Source organism: Chelonia mydas, chromosome 2, assembly GCF_015237465.2.
Source record: "Chelonia mydas isolate rCheMyd1 chromosome 2, rCheMyd1.pri.v2, whole genome shotgun sequence".
Taxonomy (NCBI): Eukaryota; Metazoa; Chordata; order Testudines; family Cheloniidae; genus Chelonia; species Chelonia mydas.
In genome coordinates this window covers 3,302,158-3,325,736 of record NC_057850.1, presented here as the reverse complement: position 1 = coordinate 3,325,736, position 23,579 = coordinate 3,302,158, and the positions used below count along the sequence as shown (strand labels likewise).

Genomic DNA, 23,579 nt, shown 5'->3' with positions numbered 1-23,579 from the left:
CCCACAGCAGATCGTGGGTGCCCAGAACCAGTCGTGTTATCAAAGACAATAAGCATACAGGGATGGGCAGCGTTATCTACATCCTCTATGGAAGGGGGAAATGGGATTCCCCTGCAACAAGAGAAGGTGACCTGCTACCAGTGCCCGAACTCGTCAGGGCCCTACGCTATGTAAATAGTCTTCACCCTTCAATAAAATGACTCAGCTCTTCCTCCAGTGGAAAGAAGCCCACATCAAAAGATCACCCCACAATGGGACCTTTCTTGCTTAGGAGTGAGTTGATATTTACAGCCCCTAGGTCTGAGCAGAGGCAGTGATGCAGCTGCTTACCACACACGACCTACAGAGTTCAACCCAAGAGGCCTTCAGATTCCATTGCGGCTGGTCCCGTCATTTCTGAACAACAATTTCTGCTTGAAGATATTTTTAAAAATTAAGCCTCCCAAGTCTTATGGGGGCACCTGCAATCCCCCGCCACCATCCTGCACCCCCCACGCATAGTGCCTATGCCCCACCCCACAGCCCGCACCCCCATCTCTTACACTCAGTCTGGGGGTACCTGGCCCTTCCTACCTTCCTCCACATCATTGCGAGATGCTGCCTCCAGCAGCTTGATGCTCTCCGGAAACAGCACTCGCTTCTCCTTGCTGCTGTTCTTCCTCCTCTTTTCTGCTCTCGTCTTCTTGCTCTGGGCCTCCTTTTCAAACTGTGCCCATTTCTTCAGCTGCTGTGTCCGGCGCTTCTGTGCATGCTTCAGCCGCTCCTGGGTGCTCATCCTGGCCACGGCTGGCATCTCCGCCAGCAGCTCCAGGTGCTCCGCCATGGCTGCTGCAGGGAAGGGAATACAGACTGCTCTTCTTCAACGTCTCGGTTCCAGACACAGGAGCCCCAAGGCACTGGGAAGAAAGCCCAGGCGTGTATAGAAGAGAGGTGTGAGGATCCCTGTCTCCAGAGGGCATCACCTGCACCACTTCAAACGGTTTGTCACCAGGCCACAGCCTCAGAGAACATGAATGGTGCAAACTTGTCTTATACCTGGATCCTGGCTGCTTTCTGGGGTTCTGCCACCCCTTCTGGAGATAGAGGGTTCTGCTCCATAACCGCCCCTCTTCTCTGGGTTTCTCCCTGAGTGGTTTGATGGTCTTCCCAGGCCTCAAACACTGAGGGTCTTTCCCATGAATTGGGAGTCAGCAATTTTTCCAGAAAAACTCCCACCATGCAAACCAGCTAATAAGTAAAGTGCATTGTACCGTGGGTGAGAGAGGCTCCCACTCCTACGCCCTCAGCCCAGCAAACGGCCACGCAGGGACGAAGAGCAGCAGCAACAGAATCGTCGTTCATTGGGCTTAGAACTTTTGCAGCCTCTTTCCACCCACACACGGTTTCATAGGAGGCCCAAAGATACCCGTACAATGCTCTCTCGGCTCTGCCTGCGTGGTTTCAAAGGTAAAGGCAGACAATTAAATTAAGAGCCCCGGAGGTATAGCCATCCAGATAGCCACCTTAAAGGTCTGAGTTAGCCAATCAGCTCTGTGTCCACACTGCTCTTTGAGAGCAGACAGAAGCCTTGGGAGGTTAAGTCAGGAAATCTGTCTGTCCCCCAAAGCAGCACTACTGTTCAGTCCTGTATTAAGTCAGTGGGATGCGACCCCACCTGAGCCTTTACACCCCAGCAATTCATAGTACAGAGGAAGGCTGGACGGCTTCTCAGGCACACTCACAGTGGGAATTATTACGAAGTTATTTTGTCTGTCACCAAGTCCATGCTCGGAAGCTAATTACCTGGATAACGTCCTCCCTTTTGCCTCCTGTGTTCATGAAGCCAGGGCCGTGGGGGGCAAGTAAGGGGATAATTTACTGATGACTGTCCTCAGCTGTCCTCATTCCAAGCAGCAATCTCTAAACTGGGCTCCTCCCAGTACCAGGAACCAACAGGTTGTTCCAGAAAGCTGTCTATGGCTGTTGTGTCCTCCCCACAGAGATCGTTCAAAGCTGCCCAATGGAAGAGATAAACACCAGTGAATATTTAGTGCCCATTACCACCAGAAACCAGCAGCCCCGAAGGACCGAGATCAAATATCAAGTGGAAGAAATGGGAGGAAAAGGCAGATCCACACGCCATCTGCGTCACCATATCCACAGCACTGTACAATCCTGTCACAGCGATTGCAGGGAGAAATCCCTTCTGCATTCCTTTCTTCCATGTGGTCTCCAGTCTTTGCCACTTATATTCTTCCAGGTGCTCGGTGAACTTTGAGAACATGGATGCTCATTGTCAGAGGGAGAGTCCCTCACTCCACATCCCCTGGTGCTCTGCAAGTTAACTGCTTCCCTTGGAGCTGCTTGAAAGCCCTCCAAGAGGAAGCGGTGTGTTTGCACTTCCCCTCCCCGGGGTGGACACAAAGGAGAGCTGCACAGGAGCTGGATCTCTAAACCTCGGCTTGCATCCTGGCAGTCAGTGCAAGTGCTCAGGCGGCCTCCCTGGACTAGCTGGCAACTCCTCCCTCCCTGCAGTCAGTCACAGTGACACTTGAAAGCTGGGCTGAGCTTCCTGCTGTCCTCCGTCAAGCACGCCTGGAGCATGGAGCTTCAGGAGTCCTGCAAAGAAAAGAACAAGGGGAAAAAAACGGGGGGGGGGGGGAGGAGTGTTAGGGCACTGCTGAGGGGAGAGAGCCTGCCCCTCCCTACAAGACCCTGACCCCCCTCTGCACCCCACCCGATGCTGTTTTTGCCCTCTGTTAATCCAGGATTAACCTACAATCAAAGTTTAAGCAAATTACCCAGAGCTTTGCCAGTAGCAATTGAAAGCTTCTTTCTCCCTCCCTGAAGCTGCCCGCATAGGCCAACCCTCCAGAGCACACCTTCCTGCCAGCAGCATTCCAACAGACCTGCCAAGGCTTGGAAACTCGCAGCCTCCCCTGCAATCCAGGGTTTTGCTTGGGTAAACTGGCATTCAGAGCACCAAGAGGAAGAAAATAAAAGCTTCCTCTAGGAACACAGTTGCACTGAGTTAGCGGATTACAGAGGCGTCTGACCCCCAAAGGGTGAGCCAGAGACAAGGCCGCTCCATCTCCCAAGCACTTGATTTCATTGTCTCAGACTTTATTTGAAGAACATTCTGCAGTTCAAAGCAGTAACCGTAGCCACCCCACCAGGAAAGCTCCTGTGTAACAGCCTAGCATGGAAACAAACCCTTTCCTTCACCTTGAAGGGTCACTAGTCCCTGCCAACGAGGGACAGATTATTTACTTACCTGAGGACATGAAGTTTCCAGAATTGGCCAAAGCATCTTATTATTGAATCAGAGAAGGGAAGGGAAACTTACTAGGTCTTAAGCGTATCTCTGGGGCCAGTGCAGGACTGCTCCCCGGCTCTCTTAGCACTCCCAGTCTAGCTGTGACCAGCACCACACACTTTGCCCTTCAGAAAGCACAAAACACTCCTAGTCCCTTGGGGGAGGGACTGCCTCTTTGTTCTCTATTTGTACAGCCCCTAGCACAATGAGGGCCTGATCCATGACTGAGGCTCCTTGATGGGGCTCCATGGTAATACACATAATAATGCAAGGTGGGTCAGAATTATTATCCCCATTTTACCAATGAGTAAACTGAGGCACAGAGAGGTGTCCAAGGTCACAGCCAGTCTGTAACAGACCTGGGAATGGAACCCAGGTGTCCCAACTTCTAGTCTTCTACTACAACCACAAGACCACCTTTTCTCCCATACACCACTTCCCATGGGAGAGCACTGTGCACAACCGAAATCACACAGTGGGGCGGTCCCTAATATTCGCCGGCCTTTTTCTAGTGTATTCTTGGTACCAGCCATTCAGGACAGATCAACAGTGAGAGCAGAACCTGAGCTAAACACCACACACTCAGCCAGTCACAGAAACATAGAAACTGCCAAACTGGACAGACCCATGGTCCATCTAGCCCAATAACCCATCTCAGACAGTGGTCAGCACCAGATGCTTCAGAGGAACGTGTAAGAACCCCACAGTAGCAGACGTGGGATAATCTACCCGCTATTAAGTCTCACCCTCGTCTCTCTTAGTTAAACATTGGTTTAAGCCCGGAAGCAGGAGCTGAGCGTGTTGGGACTTGCCCATTTTTCCGGGGGGGCCCCCAATTGGCCGGGGCCCCATTGGCCAAACCATCATGGCTAGCAGTGCAGACAGTATTCCAGATGAGGCCACACCACTGATTTACACCATTGGGCAAGAGACCCAAAAGCGTATGCCGGTAGCTGCATAAAACAGCACCTCTGTTACAACAGACGTACATGCATCTGACGAAGTGGGTATTCACCCACAAAACTTATGCTCCAATACGTCTGTTAGTATATAAGGTGCCACAGGACTCTTCGCCTTTGTTACAACACTAACTCACAAGAACTTCACAGCAGCAGACAGCCAGAATACTGTAGCCACTGGGATTTGTTTCAGAGCAGTTTCAGCTTGCTTCTTGAAGCGATCAGCCTGATCCATGTGCCTGGTGGAAATGTGTGTCTGCACAGTATGACAAGTGGAAAAAAGGGGCTCCCATCACAAACAGGAGGAACTAAATCAGAACAGCTCAGGAGAAATGCCATATATAGCACGACAAACAAGAATTCCTGTGACACCCATAATCTCCCTCTGAAAGCCAAAATCACTACGGAAAAACAAACAGGAATGTGCTTAGTTCGTCCTTAAGGCTCACATTCACCGGGAAGTGGGGGAGAAGGCTGAAGAATTTCACCACAATTCTGAACCTCATTAAACATTTTTAGGTTTAGCTTAAACCTTTGGCACCGAGAGCAGACATATGTTGACAAGGAAAATGCACTAGGCAGATGCAAATTAAAGAGACAAAACCTTAATTTTGCATTAAGGCACATTATATCTTACCACCATGAGAACAAAACCAGGGCTCTCTGCCCTATTTCCTGTGGCACCTAAAACACTGATCCGGGCGGCCAGGAAGCAGGAGAGGCAGTGATACAGCATGTATGGTCCTAACAGAAGATAAAATGCTACTTTTTTCGAAAGACCTTTCTAGACTATGACTGTTGTGGCTAGAATGGTTGCTCTACGTGTAGCACTGTGTAGTGACAGAATGTGCCAGAATCTAATCTCAATTCCACTGATGTAAATCCAAAATAATTTCACAGACATCAGTAGAGTTACTCTACATTTACTCTGGTGGAACTCCTTAAATCAGAATCAGATAGAGGGATCTCACATTTCATATAGCACCTTTCCTTCATAATCAAAAAGGCTGACAAAGGAGGTGCTGTCGTCATCATGAATAGGTCGGAATATGAACAAGAGGCTGCTAGGCAGCTCTCCAACACCACTTTCTACAAGCCATTACCCTCTGATCCCACTGAGGGTTACCAAAAGAAACTACAGCATTTGCTCAAGAAACTCCCTGAAAAAACACAAGAACAAATCCGCACAGACACACCCCTGGAGCCCCGACCTGCGGTATTCTATCTGCTACCCAAGATCCATAAATCTGGAAATCCTGGATGCCCCATCATCTCAGGCGTTGGCACCCTGACAGCAGGATTGTCTGGATATGTAGACTCCCTCCTCAGGCCCTACGCTACCAGCACTCCCAGCTATCTTCGAGACACCACTGACTTCCTGAGGAAACTACAATCCATCGGTGATCTTCCTGAAAACATCATCCTGGCCACTATGGATGTAGAAGCCCTCTACACCAACATTCCACACAAAGATGGACTACAAGCCGTCAGGAACAGTATCCCCGATAATGTCATGGCTAACCTGGTGGCTGAACTTTGTGACTTTGTCCTCACCTATAACTATTTCACATTTGGGGACAATGTATACCTTCAAATCAGCGGCACTGCTATGGGTACCCGCGTGGCCCTACAGTATGCTGACATTTTTATGGCTGACTTAGAAAAACGCTTCCTCAGCTCTCGTCTCCTAATGCCCCTACTCGCGCTACATTGATGACATCCTCATCATCTGGACCCATGGAAAAGAAGCCCTTGAAGAATTCCACCATGATTTCAACAATTTCCATCCCACCATCAACTTCAGCCTGGACCAGTCCACACAAGAGATCCACTTCCTGGACACTACGGTGCTAATAAGCGATGGTCACAAACACCATGCTATACCGGAAACCTACTGACCGCTATTCCTACCTACATGCCTCCAGCTTTCATCCAGACCACACCACACAATCCATTGTCTACAGCCAAGCTCTACGATACAACCCCATTTGCTCCAACCCCTTAGACAGAGACAAACACTTACAAGATCTCTATCAAGCATTCTTACAACTACAATACCCACCTGCGGAAATGAAGAAACAGATTGACAGAGCCAGAAGAGTACCCGGAGTCACCTACTCCAGGACAGGCCCAACAAAGAAAATAACAGAACGCCACTAGTCATCACCTTCAGCCCCCAACTAAAACCTCTCCAACGCATCATCAAGGATCTACAACCTATCCTGAAGGATGATCCATCACTCTCACAGATCTTGGGAGACAGGCCAGTCCTTGCCTACAGACAGCCCCCCAACCTGAAGCAAATACTCACCAGCAACCACACACCACACAACAGAACCACTAACCCAGGAACCTATCCTTGCAGCAAAGCCTGTTGCCAACTGTGCCCACATATCTATTCAGGGGACACCATCATAGGGCCTAATCACATCAGCCACACTATCAGCGACTCTTTCACCTGCACATCTACCAATGTGATACATGCCATCATGTGCCAGCAATGCCCCTCTGCCATGTACATTGGTCAAACTGGACAGTCTCTATGTAAAAGAATAAATGGACACAGATCAGACGTCAAGAATTATAACATTCAAAAACCAACTGGAGAACACTTCAATCTCCCTGGTCACGCAATTACAGACCTAAAAGTGGCAATTCTTCAACAAAAAAAAACTTAAAAAACAGACTCCAACGAGAGACTGCTGAATTGGAATTAATTTGCAAACTGGATACAATTAACTTAGGCTTGAATAGAGACTGGGAGTGGATGGGTCATTACACAAAATAAAACTATTTCCCCATGTTTATCCCCCCCCCACCCCGCACTGTTCCTCAGACGTTCTTGTCAACTGCTGGAAATGGTCCACCTTGATTATCACTACAAAAGGTTCCCCTCCCCCTGCTCTCCCGCTGGTAATAGCTCACCTTAAGTGATCACTCTGGTTACAGTGTGTATGGTAACACCCATTGTTTCATGTTCTCTATGTATATAAATCACCCCTCTGTATTTTCCACTGAATGCATCCGATGAAGTGAGCTGTAGCTCACGAAAGCTTATGCTCAAAGAAATTAGTTAGTCTCTAAGGTGCCACAAGTACTCCTTTTCTTTTTGCGAATATAGACTAACACGGCTGCTACTCTGAAACCTTTCCTTCAGAAGCATCTCAAAGATTTTTACCATGTATACAGAAGTTATTTTGTCCAACACTGAAATACAGCCACCTCTGAGATTAAATGCAGCAGCTGTTTAACAGCAGCCGAATGATACACAACAGTTTAGGAGTGGAGTGTCCGTTAAAACCACAGTGGAGGAAGCCGGGGGCGGGGGAGGAAGGAGAGGCAGGCAGAATGTAACTTCCAAATTGGAAGGTGCCCAGCTGCGAGCAAGTAGCAGCTGGGTCCTTGTCAGCACTCCTAACACTATGCTGAGGTGTTCGTTCAATCCTGACTCAGAAGAATGTTGAATCACCGACACCCTTTTCCTGCAGCACCTGGATGTCTTCTCTAACCAGTGAGCAAAACAGGCTTAGTTTAGGAGCAGGGATGCCGGAACAGGGCGGGCCAGGGAGCATGACTCCCACCTTTTCTAGGCCATAAGGACAAGTGACAGGGGTGGGGGCGCAGAGGGGAGCAAGCGGGGGGTGAGGTCTTGGAGGGAAAGAGGTGGCACAGGAACAGGGCCTTGGGGGAAGAGACGGTGCGAGGGCAGGAGCATGGGGAGAAGGGGCAGTGTGGGGGCACAGCATCGGGGGGGGGGGCAAGGCCATGGTTTGGGCGCCTGTGGCCCCCACACTTTTAGGGCACTTCCGCCACTCCTTTAGGAGATGGATGAGATCACAGCCTGATGGAGCAAACAGCATATTCCTGAAGACTATGGAGAGTTCCATGAAAACCTGCTCTCCAGTCAAAGGGCAAATACACAGGATTGCTGGATTATTTCATATATTTAAGAGATCTGATCCCCATTGTTCGGTTGTTTAATAAGATTAACTGCCACGGGACAATTTTTTAAACTGGGGACTCAGAGTATGGATTGGTCATGGCAAACTATGATTTTGCATATATTAAAACAGTGGCACCCTCAGCTCACAAAAAGAATGAGAGGTACTTGTGGTATTCCTCGTTCTTTTTGCTGATACAGACTAACACGGCTACCACTCTGAAACCTCAGCTCACAGGCATTCCTGCATGCTTGTACTGTTTTCACCTTCGGACAACCTGTTTTGCTGTCTCCTGTTGTTCTATTTATGTCAATTGTAAACTCCTCTGGGCAGGGATTCCACCTTGTGATTTCCTTGTTTTGTAAAGCAACGCTCACAATTACAGTGTCAGTCATAAATAATAGTAAGGCTAAAGTTAGCAAAAACAAGGAACAGCACAAAAGATTTCCCCCAGACGGCTCTATTAATGTACCTCGGTCATTTCTTACAACACTGCAGAGTTATTGCAGTCCTGCACAACCACACAGACTTGCCAGAGTACCTCAATCCAGCCCCACCTAATATTCCAATCCTGGGAGCTCCAGGCCTCTGCCAAAGCCCTCCTGACACAACTGGGTCAAGCAAATTGGGGAAATCCTGCCAAACCTTTCAATTGCCTCCAACCCCAAAAGCCAAGATTCAATGCATCACTTTCTTTCCCCACACCTGACCCAAACTGCTAGCCAGACCTGCTGACTGGGGAGGAGACAGCATTCAGTCAGGGAAAGAGAAGCAGGTGATGTGTTTTGTGGAAGGAGTTATGGGAATGGTGGATAGCTGAAAAACAAGGAGTGGACACTGGGAAGTCTGCTGCACGCCCCTGCCAGGAGCAGGGCTTTGATGAAGTAGGAGAGTCTGTTTTCCGGCCAGCTCAGTCTCCCTACTGTAGAAACTTTCAGTCAGGGGGTGGGGGAATCTTTCATTCTACACTGGGACAAACAAAAAAACCCATATTTTTCACAGGAAGAAAAATTCTGAAAAATTCCAGAGAACAAATGCAAAATTTTTCAGCCTGGCCCCAGCTGCCCAACTCCCCTGGCTGCTGCCTCCTGGGGTTGCCCGCTCAGAAAAGGTTCCATCAGAACATTTTTGACCAGCTTTGGTAGGAGATACTTTAATTCCCTAAAGCGCTCAAGGTATTACCACTGACCTCTTAGTCAGCACAAAGCAGCTCATTGCCACACCACGTGGCCCTGGGGCCGGGGCACTTGCATTTCTACCTGTTCTTACTGAGGGGTCAGCACCTGGACCCAGGGTTATACCAATAAAATAAAAACCAGCAGGATCTTATTAAAGGGGAAAAGGCAAAATGCCACATTTATTGTGAATACAGAAAGAATCATAGTAAGCAGTTAGTTATAGCTATAACATTCCATTCAATCTCATCTTTATTCACACATTCATTCATACACACACACACACACACACACACACATGCACAGGTTCTGCAGGTTGTTATCATAGTTACTAGCCTTACTGTTGCTTGTGCCAGGCCACTGGCCAGGTGGCCTGGACACGAGGAGGGAGCTGGGCCTTGTCAGATGCACATCTGACACTCCTGGAAGTTGGTTTGCAGAATCAGACCCCAAAGTTCTCAGTTTCTAGAGTCCATTTTTATAGGAATTTCTTCCTATGCCAGTCTATGGGAATTGCTTCATCATGCTGTTGCTGAATCAATCAGCAGATGGCACATTCCTGACGGCTCCGTGTTGTTCTTCAGTTCGCCCATCCTTGAGGTTGTTGGGTAGATTCCAGTCTGCCTTCTGGTTGTTTCCACTTGACGCCTTCTTCGGCTGATGGACTCTGGATTCTTAGGCTGGCACCTCCCTGATCATTCATTTATTATCCACAGCAACCATCCATCCACATACATCCTCTATCTCTATTTTAATCACAATTGTTAACAAAGCGAGATAAATACAACAAAAGGGCGGGGAGTCTCTGTGTGCTGTTTCTGTTGTTACAAAGTATCGCTTTGAGTCTCTCCCTGTGTGAGTAGTTGTTATAAAGTATTGCTTTGAGAACAGACTCTGTCTTAGGATGCCTTCTCTAATTGCCTTCTATGACGAGATAACTGGCTCTGTGGATGAGGGGAAAGCAGTGGACGTGTTGTTCCTTGACTTTAGCAAAGCTTTTGACACGGTCTCCCACAGTATTCTTGCCAGTAAGTTAAAGAAGTATGGGCTGCATGAATGGACGATAAGGTGGATAGAAAGCTGGCTAGATTGTCGGGCTCAACGGGTAGTGATCAATGGCTCCATGTCTAGTTGGCAGCCGGTATCAAGTGGAGTGCCCCAAGGGTCGGCACTCGGGCCGGTTTTGTTCAATATCTTCATTAATGATCTGGAGGATGGCATGGATTGCACCCTCAGCAAGTTTGCAGACGACATTAAACTGGGAGGAGAGGTAGATATGTTGGAGGGTAGGGATAGGATACAGAGGGCCCTAGACAAATTAGAGGATTGGGCCAAAAGAAATCTGATGAGGTTCAACAAGGACAAGTGCAGAGTCCTGCACTTAGGACGGAAGAATCCCATGCACCGCTACAGACTAGGGACTGAATGGCTAGGCAGCAGTTCTGCAGAAAAGGACCTAGGGGTTACAGTGGATGAGAAGCTGGATAGGAGTCAACAGTGTGCCCTTGTTGCCAAGAAGGCCAATGGCATTTTGGGATGTATAAGTAGGGGCACTGCCAGCAGATCAAGGGACGTGATCGTTCCCCTCTATTGCACATTGGTGAGGCCTCATCTGGAGAACTGTGTCCAGTTTTGGGCCCCACACTACAAGAAGGATGTGGAAAAATTGGAAAACATCCAGCGGAGGGCAACAAAAATGATTAGGGGACTGGAACACATGACTCATGAGGAGAGGCTGAGGGAACTGGGATTGTTTAGTCTGCGGAAGAGAAGAATGAGGGGGGATTTGATAGCTGCTTTCAACTACCTGAAAGGGGGTTTCAAAGAGGATGGATCTAGGCTGTTCTCAGTGGTAGCAGATGACAGAACGAGGACTAATGGTCTCAAGTTGCAGTGGGGGAGGTTAGGTTGGATATTAGGAAAAACTTTTTCACTAGGAGGGCGATGAAACACTGGAATGGGTTCCCTAGGGAGGTGGTGGAATCTCCTTCCTTAGATATTTTTAAGGTCAGGCTTGACAAAGCCCTGGCTGGGATGATTTAGTTGGGGATTGGTCCTGCTTTGAGCAGGGGGTTGGACTAGATGACCTCCTGAGGTCCCTTCCAACCCTGATATTCTATGCTTCTATGTACTAACACAATTAGCAGCTTGCAAGTTTCACACTCAGAGGGAGAAACAGTAAAAACAAGAGACCAAAAACCAAGAGACCTCTTAATTAGTAATACCCTGGAATTTAAACTATGGGGAATCAAACTCATTTGTGATTTTAATTCAGAACTTCTTTAATATGATCCAACATAACACCAGGAGTCCCCATAGCTGCAGGTACACACTGAGCAGGCAGCAGTGCCAGTTCCTTGTATCCCGGTCAGACCGCCAGGTGTACCGATTTCTGGGATGGTTTCATGCGGTGGGTAAACATTCGCTAAGACCAAATTCATTTCACTTGTGGCCAAAGTGTCTTTATCTTTAAGACTGTGTGTACAAATGCAGCAAGAGCAATATTGCATGAACTGCGGTCGTGCCTGCCTGCCTCCGTAAAGAGCTGGGTTCTATTTGCAATTCTGCCACTGACTCACTGCGTAATTTTGGTCACCTAACCTCCCCATCTGTGAGATGGGAATAATGCCACTCACCTACCTCTGTAGAATGGTTTGAGATCTACAGATGGGAAGTGCAAAATAGTTGAGCCATATGAGCGGCTGCTGAAATGTGCAGACCCAGGAATGTTTTCAGCTAAAGGCTTCCTAACAGCAGCAAGAGCTTCAAGCATTCAGCACCAGGCTGAGGGACTGGGGCGAGGGTGGGAGGAGAAGTCTGTGAACTTAAGGGGTTCCACAGACATCAGAAATTTTCCCAAACTTTCACTCTTGAGGACAGCTTTTCCTCTTGACACTCCAGACAATAACATGGCTCTGCCCGTACCCAGGTCAGGGAACCACCACAGGGCCTAACACCTGGTAAATCTGCAGCAGAAGAAAAGCAGCAGCAATTGCCAATATCATTGTTCAATTTTAAGCAGAAGCCAAAAGTTTGGTTCTGGTCTGCAGGAGGGGAGGGAACACCACACTTCCAGCAACAAACGAGGTGTCAGCAGCAAGAAAGGAGTGTCTGGTGCTCCAAGAGACTAAAACCGATTCAAAACCACTCAGAGGGTTTAACTCTTGCCCATGGAAAACAAGAGATTTGGGGGAAACAGGAGATAGCCAGCTTAGACTTTTCAGGCTACGTGCCTCACACCTGAGGCTGGCAGGAACCAAAAGTGCAGCAGAAACAGTGTGCTAAGCTAAGTGAGGGGGAATGCCATGAGATGCCCCACAGGTCTTACGCATGAGTAGTGGAGATGAGTTCCAATATGACTCACATTCAGTCCTACCAAGTCAAAGAAACTCAGCACAATGCAGGGCCTCGAAAGAGGGGAACAGAAATCCTGAGGACCTTTCTGGTTGGGATGGTTTTCCTTCCCATGGTGGAACAAGGCTACAGAGCTAAATACTCCAGCAGAAAACATTTTTTATAAGATCTCATATAACATTACTAAAGGGTCTGCATTATGTGCAAGCCACAGACTAAGGCCAGGTCTATACTCAGAAGCTTACAGCGACATAGCCGTACTGAGACATCTGTGCCACTGTCAGAGTGCCCGTGTGTCGCGTTATGCTGACGGGAGAGAGTGCTCCTGTCGACATAACAAAGCCAGATCAATGAGCGGCACTAGCTATGTCAGCAGGAGAGCGCCTCCCACCGACATAGCGCTGTGCACACAAGCACTTATGCCGGCAAAACTTATGTCGCTCGGGGAGTGGTTTTTTCCACACCTCTGAGCAACAAAAGTTTTGTCACCATAAGTGCTAGTGTAGACATGGCCTAACACAAACCTGGTCTCTGGACAGCTGAATCACCTTTCCGAGTCTTTGGCAACCATACAGCCTCCAGCCTTCACCACTGATTTACATACGCCAACTACTAAACTATTGAGGACCAAATAAATCCAGTCATTTCTTAGGACTGTTCCAACCCAAGGCTTTAGTGACACTAGGGGGTCACAAGTACCAGTGGACCAACACCCTTTGTGAGAGACCACACTGCTCTTGTGAGAGCTTGACCTAGCCCAAGAATGACATTAGGAAAATCTCCCTGTCGCGGCAGATTAATCAGTTGTCTGAGATGCACAAGAAGTGAATTTGTCAAACCCCAAAAAGTAAACCACAGGCTTCTTAAACATAATTTCTTTACCCAAATGGACAACACAAAAATTCATTATTCCCAGGAAGGCTACAAACAATAACCCACACTCAGGATGTCTTGCCCCCCCACTACCACCACACACACCACCCGTGACAAAAGAGAATTCTAAATTCACCCATCTCTGGCCTCCAAGAGCACTTGTCTAACAGAGCTCTAACTGTTTCCACTGAATTCAGTGGCCAAACCAAAAAGGACTAGGAATGTCTAACTCTGTGTTCATTCCCCTGCATGGACTCCAGGACATACTTTCTAGAATTAGCCTTGGAAAACTAAAATAGTCTCTGAAATGTCTAAACCAAACAATTGCAACAACTGCTGCTTAAGACATCACCGTACAGTGGCAGGTCTATAGCCAGCTGTTGGTTAGAGGAGAGGACTTGGACCTGTCATGTGGCTGGCTGAGATGATCCCATGAGGAACCACTTTTCATCACGGATTTTAAGCCTGGGACATTTACGAGCAGCTGCCTGTGTTAAAGCATCAGAGCCTTTGGTGGGTTGGACACTGTTATAAGGATTAATCAGGGCTCTGAAGGGAAAGTGATCTGAGGCCAGCACTGCAGCATACGAATCGCTGTCCTTCACTACCATACCACGTACCATCTGATCATCATCAAATTTCCAAGTACTTGTGGGGAAACAAATGTACAAGGCATGGCTCCCCAGATCCAAACTGTAGGAGGTGCGTATTAAGTAGTCTGGAAACAAGAGTCACAGACCACATCAGTACCTGGGCAGCAAAGAAATCTGCTTAACAAAGGAGATGCTTCCCTTTTTGCAGTTTCTGGGGAAAGATACCTTCTCTTCACAGTTCTCATCAACACAGCTCTTTTGCAAACAACATTTTAGTTATATTTTGTATTAAATAAGAGTGTTTTTGAGGCAGTATTCCCTCAGAACACTTCAATTCCCATAGCACTGGTGACACTGTCCCTGGATAGCTGACGATGGGCACTTTACTGCCAGAAAAATAACAACACATTGGGCTTCCACAGGGATCTGTTCTGTGTCTGCTGTTATTTAATATCTTTATTAATTACCTGGATGTAGAAACAGAAAGCATACTGATCACATTTACAGATGACACAAAGCTGGGGCGGGGGGAGGTTACAAACTCTTCGGAGGATAAAGTTCAAATTCAAAGAGTTCTTGATAAATTGGAGAACTGGGCTACACAAAAAAATGAAATTCAGCAAAGACAAATGTAAGGTGCTACACTTAGGGAAGAAAAACCAAATGCACAAATACAGAATGGGGGATAACTGGCTTAGCAGCAGCACTGCTGAGAAGGATCTGGGCGCTGTGGTGGATCACAACCTCAACATGAGTCGTCAATGTGATGCTGTTGGAAAAAAACCAAATGCAATTCTGGGTTGCATTAACAGAGGCACAGCATGCAAGTCACAGGAGGTGACGGTACCGCTCTACTTGGCACTGGTTAGGCCTCAGTTGGAGTTCTATGTCCAATTTTGGTCACCGCCATATAGAAAGGATGTAGAGAAACTGGAAAGGATCCAGAGGTGAGACACAAAGATGATCAAAGGGCTGGAACGCAAGCCAGATGAGCAAAGGCTGAAGGAACTGGGTATGTTTAGTTTGGAAGAGAAGAGATTGCGGGGGGGACATGATAGTGGTCTTCAAATACTTGAACGGCTGCCATAAAAAGATGGAGAAAAGTTGTTCTCTCTTGCCACAGGGGGCAGGACAAGAGGCCGTGGGTTCGAACTCCAGCACAGCAGATTTAGATGAAATCTCAGGAAAAACGTCCTAACTGTAAGAACACTAGGAGAATGGAACAAACTGTCAAGGGAGGTCATGGAAGCTCCTTCACTGGAGGTTTTCAAAAGGAGGCTCACTAGCCATCTGTCTTAGATGGTTTAGAGACAACAAATCCTGCATCTTGGCAGGGGTTAGACTAGATGACCCTTGCACTCCCTTCTAACACCATGGTTCTCTGATTCTAAGATAGAGAGAAGAACTGAGTGATTGGTCCTGAAGCTATTGGTTTATAAGAAGAGATTTATAAGAGCTGAATCTGTTTAGCTTGGCTAAGTGAGGACAAACGTTTACAAATTTTTGAAGGGTGCAAACATCAAGTAGAAAGAATTATTTACAGTGCCGCCCAAGGAGGGAGAAAGTTAAGCTTCGAATTTCTCAATTTAGGACAGACACCAAGAAGTGTTTCCTGACAGCAACGTGGATAAAAATCAATTATTTAAAATGAATAGATAAATCAGAATTATTTTGTTTAAATTGATTTTTAATTATTTAAATTATACCTTTTTTTAAAAAAAACTTGTTTATAATGAAATCTGAGTTTAATAAAAAATATGTTAAAACCCAAACTTCTTATAATTTAGTTGTAAATGTGGAACATGTTTTGATAAAAGAAGTTTATGTAAACAAAACATTTAAGGTTATTTTGTTTAATAAAAATAAATTTTACATGCTGTTTTGTGTGTTTAATTAAATTCCAGTTACCATCCTAATGCAGCTTGACACAAATCATAAGCAAAAAGTTAATTATATAATAAATAAGCAACATATCATTTACCATTTTCTAACATACTAAAGGTATACAATTAATAAGAATCTGACAATATTAAGCTATATAATTGCTTAACAAATGTATGTATAGCGTACCCTCCTAGGTGGCAAAACAATATACCAAATTAGTGTAAAGGCTTTACTGAGTTGTAAATCAATTTAATAGCTATATCAACCAATGAGAATGCATCTTTCTTTAGAAAATAACTGAAGTACAAATGGAAAAATTGATTAAAATTGATTATTTAAATCGAGACTTTCCACTTGGTGGTTTAAATGCCTGGATTTAAATCAATCCACCCTGCCTAACAATGAAATCTAGAGACTGTAAAATAGTCTCCTAAGGGAAGTGATGGAAACCTCAGCTGAAAGTGACCTGAGCAAGGCATTAGAGCATATACTTTTGGAAACGGTCCCCACCCAGAAAGAGGTATGAACTCCAGGGGACCACTAACCCTTTCCATCTCTTATTTCTGTGACTTCATGCAAGGTCTCTTTGTGCACTGAGCCCTGAAAGGCTGAGGACCCCACTCCAGCTCGGCAAAAGCAATCAGGCAGCCCAGACAAATGCAGGCAGACAACCAAAGAGCAAGGTTAAGGAGAACTGTGCTGCTGTTCCTTTGAACGTCCCACTACCGGAAGCATAGAGCACAATATTTTACCTCCATGCAGATGCCCTTCTCTGTCCTGCTCTGAAAGCTCATCTTTTCTTTTAATGCTTTTTTCTCTGAAAGCGGCAGCAGCGCAGGTTGCTTGGGCTTTGTTTTTGAGACCGACCAGCAGAAATCATGCCTTGGAGCGCACCAGCCTTGCCTTGGAGCTTCAGGGAGTCACTTGACATCACTTGCCAGTGATGTCACTTTCCGGTGGACAAATGAAACAAGGTTAAAGACAGAAGAGTGAGGCGAGAACTCCACTGAGAAATGGCAGCTCAGACACCACGAACGCCCTCCTACCTGGAAACAGAAGGCACTCAACCAAACACTAGGCCAGAGAGTTGAGGGACTGTTCCATAATATGAAATATTTACATATAGAGCAAGTGAACATGCGGCCTGATAGCTGACTGTCATGCTTGGCTGCATCAGGATGGTTAGCTCGATGGCACGGTTATTGCGCACCATAGCAGGAGAAAGGAGGACTGGGGCTATTTAAGATTTATAGATGTAGTGCATAATGGCCACAGTTTTCAAATGAAGGGCCCTACAGTCATGTCCCCCCAGGAGTGCTGAGCTCCTGCAGCTTCCCCTTAAGCCACTGTTGTGTGGGTGCTCAGCACTTTTGAAAAGCAGAACAATCTAGTTAGGTGCCCTGCTTTAAGCACTCACATGGGAAAAACGTGGCCAAAGGCAGATTTATGTCGGGGCGCTTCCACAAAAGTATGTTTCTAAGGATGGGAACTGCAGGTTGTTACCATTGGTAAAGTCTCAGCCACACACCTCCCAAGCAGGCAGAGGCCCTTCCACAAAGAAGCTTCCCAAATTTGCCCAGCTGAGGAATACAAATGACAACTTGTCTGGCACTTGAGCGTGGTGCCTAATATGCATGAAATGGAGCAGAATGCAGCTGCTCTGACACTACAGACCAGCCGAGTCCTGGGTCAGGGTGGGTGTTAGCAAGACCTCGCAAAGCAGTAGGGTTTGGAGCTCAGACCCTACTGAGATGCACAGGTCTGACTGCTGGGAAGTTTTTAATCGAGATTGAGCCTAAATTTCCTCTCTCATTTCCTTCTTCTCTCTTACTAATACTTCTAACCACCTGCTCCTCCACCCCTGTATCACTCTGAATAATTGCTCCCTCTGATACATGGTTAATTTGCTTATTCTCATCCCCCATCTAACCTTGCAGCCTCTGATCATTGTTGTTGCTCTCCCCTGAACTCCGTCTAATTGATCAGCATCTTTCTGGTAACATGGTTCCCACAGTGCATTAAATATTCCAGGTCTGGTCACACCAGAGCTCCTGAGAAAGGGGTAGTTATCTCCATATGCATCCCATACGTCACACTGGACTTTTAGTAAGCTTAGCGCACTGTAAGCTCATTTCTCCTTGTTCCCCACTATCACCCTTATAACTCTGTCACTCCCGCAGTGAGGAGCGGAAGCAGAATTTGGTCACACATGTCGTAATTTCCCATGATTTACTGAAATCTAATATCCTCGTACTACAGCTTTCTGTGAAGCCAGTCCTTATTCATCCAAGCGTAAGAGTACCATTGTGCAACAAGTACATCACGCTTTGGGACTGCCTTAGTGCTGACCAGATGAACAATAACAGCCCCCACATCGAGCAATCCTACCAAACCCAACCAGCACTTGAGCGTAATTATATAGAATGTTACACCCCCAATTGCTTTCCAAACATTCATCTGCACAACATGCCTGCGAGGCAGGTATTTTACAGAAGAGGACACAAACATGTAAAAATCAAGGGACTCGTCCAAGTTCCCAGAGGCAATATGTTGTGGATTCAGGAAAAGAACCTAACTGGCTTCAAGGCTGAGCTTGATAAGTTTATGGAGGGCGTGTTGTGATGAGACTGCGTACAATAGCATGTAGCTAATCTGCGACTGCTAGCAGCAAATATTTGCAATGGCCGGGGATGGGACACTAGCTGGGGAGGGCTCTGAGTTATTACAGAGAATTCTTTCCCAGGTGTCTGGCTGATGGATCGTGCCCACATGCTCAGGGTCTAACTGATCGCCGTATTTGGGGTCGGGAAGGAATTTTTGCCCAGGTAAGATTGGCAGAGACCCTGGGAGGGTTTCGCCTCCTTCTGCAGCATGGGGTGCAGGTCACTTGCAGGTTTAAACTAGTGTAAATGGTGGATTCTCTGTAAGTTGAAGTCTTTCAGTCATGATTTGAGGACTTCAGGAAGTCAGCCAGAGGTTAGGGGTCTATTCCGGGAATGGGTTGGTGAGGTTCTGTGGCCTGCAGTGTGCAGGAGGTCAGACTAGATCAGTGGTTCTCAAACTTTTGGACTGATGACCCCTTCCACACAGCAAGCCTCTGAGTGAGACCCCCTTCCTTATAAATGTAAAACACTTTTTTTTTTATATATTTAACACTATTATAAATGCTGGAGGCAAAGTGGGGTTTGGGGGTGGAGGGTGACAGCTCACGACCCCCCATGTAATAACCTCACAACCCCCAGTTTGAGAACCTCTGGACTAGATGATCATGATGGTCCCTTCTGACCTTACAGTCTATGACCCTATGAGAACTCAACTCTGACTCCAAGTCCTCTGCCTTTATCCACAAGATAACATTCCTCAATTGAAGAAAAGCATTATTTGATTGGACACAAATAGAGACATGCAACCTGGGCTTTTAAAGTTCAAAGCCCAGGGAGTGGCAGTTCTAATAAATCGTGTCAAAAATGTTATCAGAAACTCTCTGGCAAAGAACCAGAAATTTCAGGGTGAGGAAGAAATTCATAGCTACAAAATCCTTTTTAAAAAGCTCTGTGGAGTTTAAAACAGAGGTAATCCAGTTACTTATGTTAACACATTTTGCACTGCAATCTATATGCCACCGAAGTGATAGTAAATATAGTCCAGCCCATAATCCTCACTGGCCATGGACCTGACTTGTCATGCACTGACGAGAACCAGTTTAGTGATTTCTCAGAGAGCTCAAGTACTTACCACAAGCCTCATTGCCATGGCAATATGTGCTAGAAAAATTAACAAACAGCCTCCAGAGCAGAACAACATGGAGAACAACAAAGGGTGAAAATTCAGGGATTATTTTGCTGTTCTCCAGAACTAGGCCAAATGCTACACAGATCCAGTTTTATGAAGAAAACTGGTTTTAGCATTTTGCAGTCTACTTTGTCACTCATTAACACATTTCCTGGTGAGCCACCTATTTCAGGGCTATGCTACACCCAGGAGAAGGAAGCTGATCACACATGCCGATGTATGCATGTGAATCCCATTAGCATCATAATACTTAATAGTACTTAGCACTTACATTGCTCTTTCCATCCTCAAATGAGCTTCCAGACATCAGCTAATTAACAGGATCAGCAGAAGCAGTATGCACAGGACTGGAGGAGAGCAGTAGCATTGGGGTTTTGTACCAATTTAACTGTGTAACCCCCTAGCATGGACATGAGGAGCATACCGGCATAGAGGTGTTTATATCACTATTGCTTATTTCTGTAATTTACATCTATGCCTGTATAACTGCATCTACACTAGGAGGTTGAATTGATTTAACTATATCAGTTACTAGAGAGTACAAAAAAACTGCGTGCAGACAAACCCTTAGTATTGCTCTGTACCTAGGGAAAATCTTGTTCTCCAACGTGTGTCATACAAATATGATGCACTTTGTACTAAGTAAATTCAGGTTGTGTACATCAAGCTGTTAGTCACTAACACTGACAGTGCACCTGTCCTGGTTCAAAAGATAGAGAAAGGTACAGTCCCCACCCTGAGAAGATGGATATTAGAAGAGGAGGAGAAGCAGTGGGGTAGAGAGACCAAGCCAGCCACATTTCCACGGATCCCCAACCAGGCAAATAAGGACATGATAAAAGTATACAAACTAATGAATGGCCTAGAGAACACAGATCAAGAACTCTCTTCTCCCTACCTGTTTTCTAACACAAGAACAGGGCACACTCAATTAAGTTAAAAGGTGGCAAATTCTAACTGACAAAAGGAAATATTTTTATACACAACATGTAATTAGACGTGGAACTCGTGAAATTATGTCATTGAAGCCAAGAACTTCACAAGGTTCAAAAAAAGGCTGGACGTTTATTGGATAGTATTCAATATTATAACCCTGGATATTCTCGTTAACAAGCATTTTGGAAGGTATATTAAACCTCCTTCTTTGGGATTTAAACTAATCTCTAACTATTAGTGATTTGGATAAGACCTTCACAAGGAGCAGATTAACCCATATCTGCTTACTCTGGGACTTCTTAAACCTTCCTCTGTAGCATCTGGTGTTGGCCACTTTGAGAGACAAGATACTGGGCTAGATGGACTAGCAATCTGATCCAGTCTGGCAATTCCTATGTTCCACAGAGGCATTGGCAATGGAGCAGGAAGGGAACAGGCCTTCACAGGCCCGACTACGACCAGAACGACTAACTGGATTGAACTGGAAAAACATGGCTGGGGGGCCTTGCATTCTAATCAGGAAAGGAAAGGACGCTGGGAGGGAAGTGCAAGAAAAGTATTGCAAAAGGCATTAAAATGACCTAAAAGTGGTGGAATTCAAATAGAATATGATGGGCAGAGTGGAAGTAGGGCACGGTTACTAAGCTTGCTAAAGCAAGTTGGGTGAAGCACCTGAACAGAAGAATGGAGCTGGGAAAATTAACAACTAACCACGTTCTGTGTCTATCTTCCATGTTGCCTGTCCATTACGTTTTGTATGACATCCTATTAGATTGTAAGCTCCCTGGGACAAGGACTACGTCACTTATGTGTTTACACAGCACCCAGATCCTGGTTGGAGCCACCAGAACATAAACATGAAATAATATATGAATAGCCATCACCCTCCCTTTCCCACGTTCTCACCTGCAGAACATTTCTCTGCTCCAGCTGTAGTTTCCCAAGCTGGGCAAAAACCCTCTCCTGCTGTTCCTGAGATATGGAAAAGTGGGGAAAAGAAATCTCTGCTACATTTTCAGTCTATAGGAATTCTCTTCTTTGCTCACTCGGATCAAGACCAACTGGGCTCCCCCCGACCCCGCTTGCCAGAAATGTCAGGACACAGTGAAATGAGGGAAATAACAGTGCCACCAGCATTTCAAGTGTCACTTTAGACCAGGGGTCAGCAACCTTTCAGAAGTGGTGTGCCAAGTCTTCATTTATTCACTCTAATTTAAGGTTTCGCGTGCCAGGAGTACATTTTAACGTTTTTAGAAGGTCTCTTTCTTTAAGTCTATAATATATAACTGAACGATTGTTGTATGTAAAGTAAATAAGGTTTTTAAAATGTTTAAGAAGCTTCATTTAAAATGAAATTAAAATGCAGAGCCCTCCGGACCAGTGGCCAGGACCTGGGCAGTGTGAGTGCCCCTGAAAATCGGCTCGTGTGCCGCCTTCAACATGCGTGCCGTAGGTCGCCTACCCCGCTTTAGACACTGGTAATGGTGGCCACTGCTATGAGACCCCTGTCCTCATCATACCCCCACCCACTCCATACCCATCATGCCATGGCACCCCCACCCCCTCCATAGCCCAACTGACCCATGATAGGCCCCCCCCCGCCACGGCCACAGCCCCCCAAGCACAGGCCCCCCTGCCACCGCCACAGGCCCCCCGGCCCCCTCCACAGCCCCCCCATCACAGGCCCCCCTCCCCCCACAGCCCCCCCCCAAGCACAGGCCCCCCCACACCCTCCACAGCCTCCCCCAAAGCACAGGCCCCCCCTGCCCCCTCCACAGCCCCCCCAGCACTGGCCCCCCTGCCACCGCCACAGCCCCCCCCCAAGCACAGGCCCCTCCCGCCCCTCCACAGCCCCCCAAGCACAGCCCCCCCCCAAACACAGGCCCCCCTGCCACCGCCACAGCCCCCCAAGCACAGGCCCCCCCGCTCCCTCCACAGCCCCCCCCCACCAATGGCCCCCCGACCCCCTCCACAGCCCCCCAAGCACAGGCCCCCCGCCCCCTGTCACGGGGACGCTCCCGCTCCCGGCTGCACTCACCCGCCGCCGTCGGCAGGAGCCGGATCGCTCTCCGGCTCTCTCCCCGGTAGGGGCGGGTCCCCAGAGCGCCTCGCCATAGCAACCATCCACACTTCCGCTCTGGGCGGAGCTCCCGCCGGAACTGGGCGGCTCAGGGCAGACGCCGGCGGCGCCATGTCGAGTGTGGGCGAGAAGCCGGGGGGCGGGGCCAAGGGAGCGCGGGCCACGCCCCCGCCGGTAGGGGGTGGGGCCAGGAGGGGCAAAGGGCGGGGCTGGGGGCGACTTAGTGAAAAGCCTCGGGGCCTGGCCGGGGGCCCCATCTCCCCCCCGCCACCTCGGAGCCTCCACAGTGTATCCATCTTCCCCCCCCCCCCCCCCCCCGCCTCAGAGCCTGGCTGGGGGCCTCCATCTCCCCCCCGCCTCGGGGCCTCCACAGTGTCCCCATCTCCCCCCACCTCGGAGCCTGGCCGGGGGCCCCATCTCCCCCCCCACTTCAGGACCTGGCCGGGGGCCCCACCTCCCCCCCCACCTTGGAGCCTGGCCGGGGGCCCCATCCCCCCCCCCCATCTTGGGGCCTCCACAGTGTCCCCATCTCCCCCTGCCTCGGAACCTGGCCGGGGGCCCTATCTCCCCCCCCCCGCCTCGGGGCCTGGCCGGGGCCCCCATTTCCCTCCCGCCTTGGGGCCTGGCCGGGGGCCCCATCTCCCCCCACCCGCCTAGGGGCCTCCACAGTGTCCCCATCTCCCCCTGCCTCGGAACC

At 47.9% G+C, this 23,579-nt stretch overlaps 1 protein-coding gene across 5 annotated transcripts in view; it reads right to left on the bottom strand.

Annotated features, from left to right (window-relative positions):
• Positions 1-22,965, bottom strand: part of PPP1R16A (protein phosphatase 1 regulatory subunit 16A) — a 77,759-nt gene extending 54,794 nt beyond the window's left edge. Inside the window, exons 1-3 of one of the 5 annotated variants that reach the window (XM_043538944.1) lie at positions 21,709-21,774; positions 1,783-2,598; positions 574-828 (exon numbers count right to left, since the gene is read on the bottom strand). In XM_043538944.1, the coding sequence (XP_043394879.1) occupies positions 574-823 (250 nt within the window). In that variant the 5' untranslated portion in view covers positions 824-828; positions 1,783-2,598; positions 21,709-21,774. Of the gene's footprint in view, positions 1-573; positions 2,599-2,780; positions 2,802-16,826; positions 17,121-21,708; positions 21,775-22,840 lie in introns of those variants that run through there. The other 4 variants (XM_043538942.1, XM_043538946.1, XM_037891843.2 and 1 more) reach the window with 4 other exon arrangements.
• Positions 22,966-23,579: the final 614 nt, after the last annotated feature.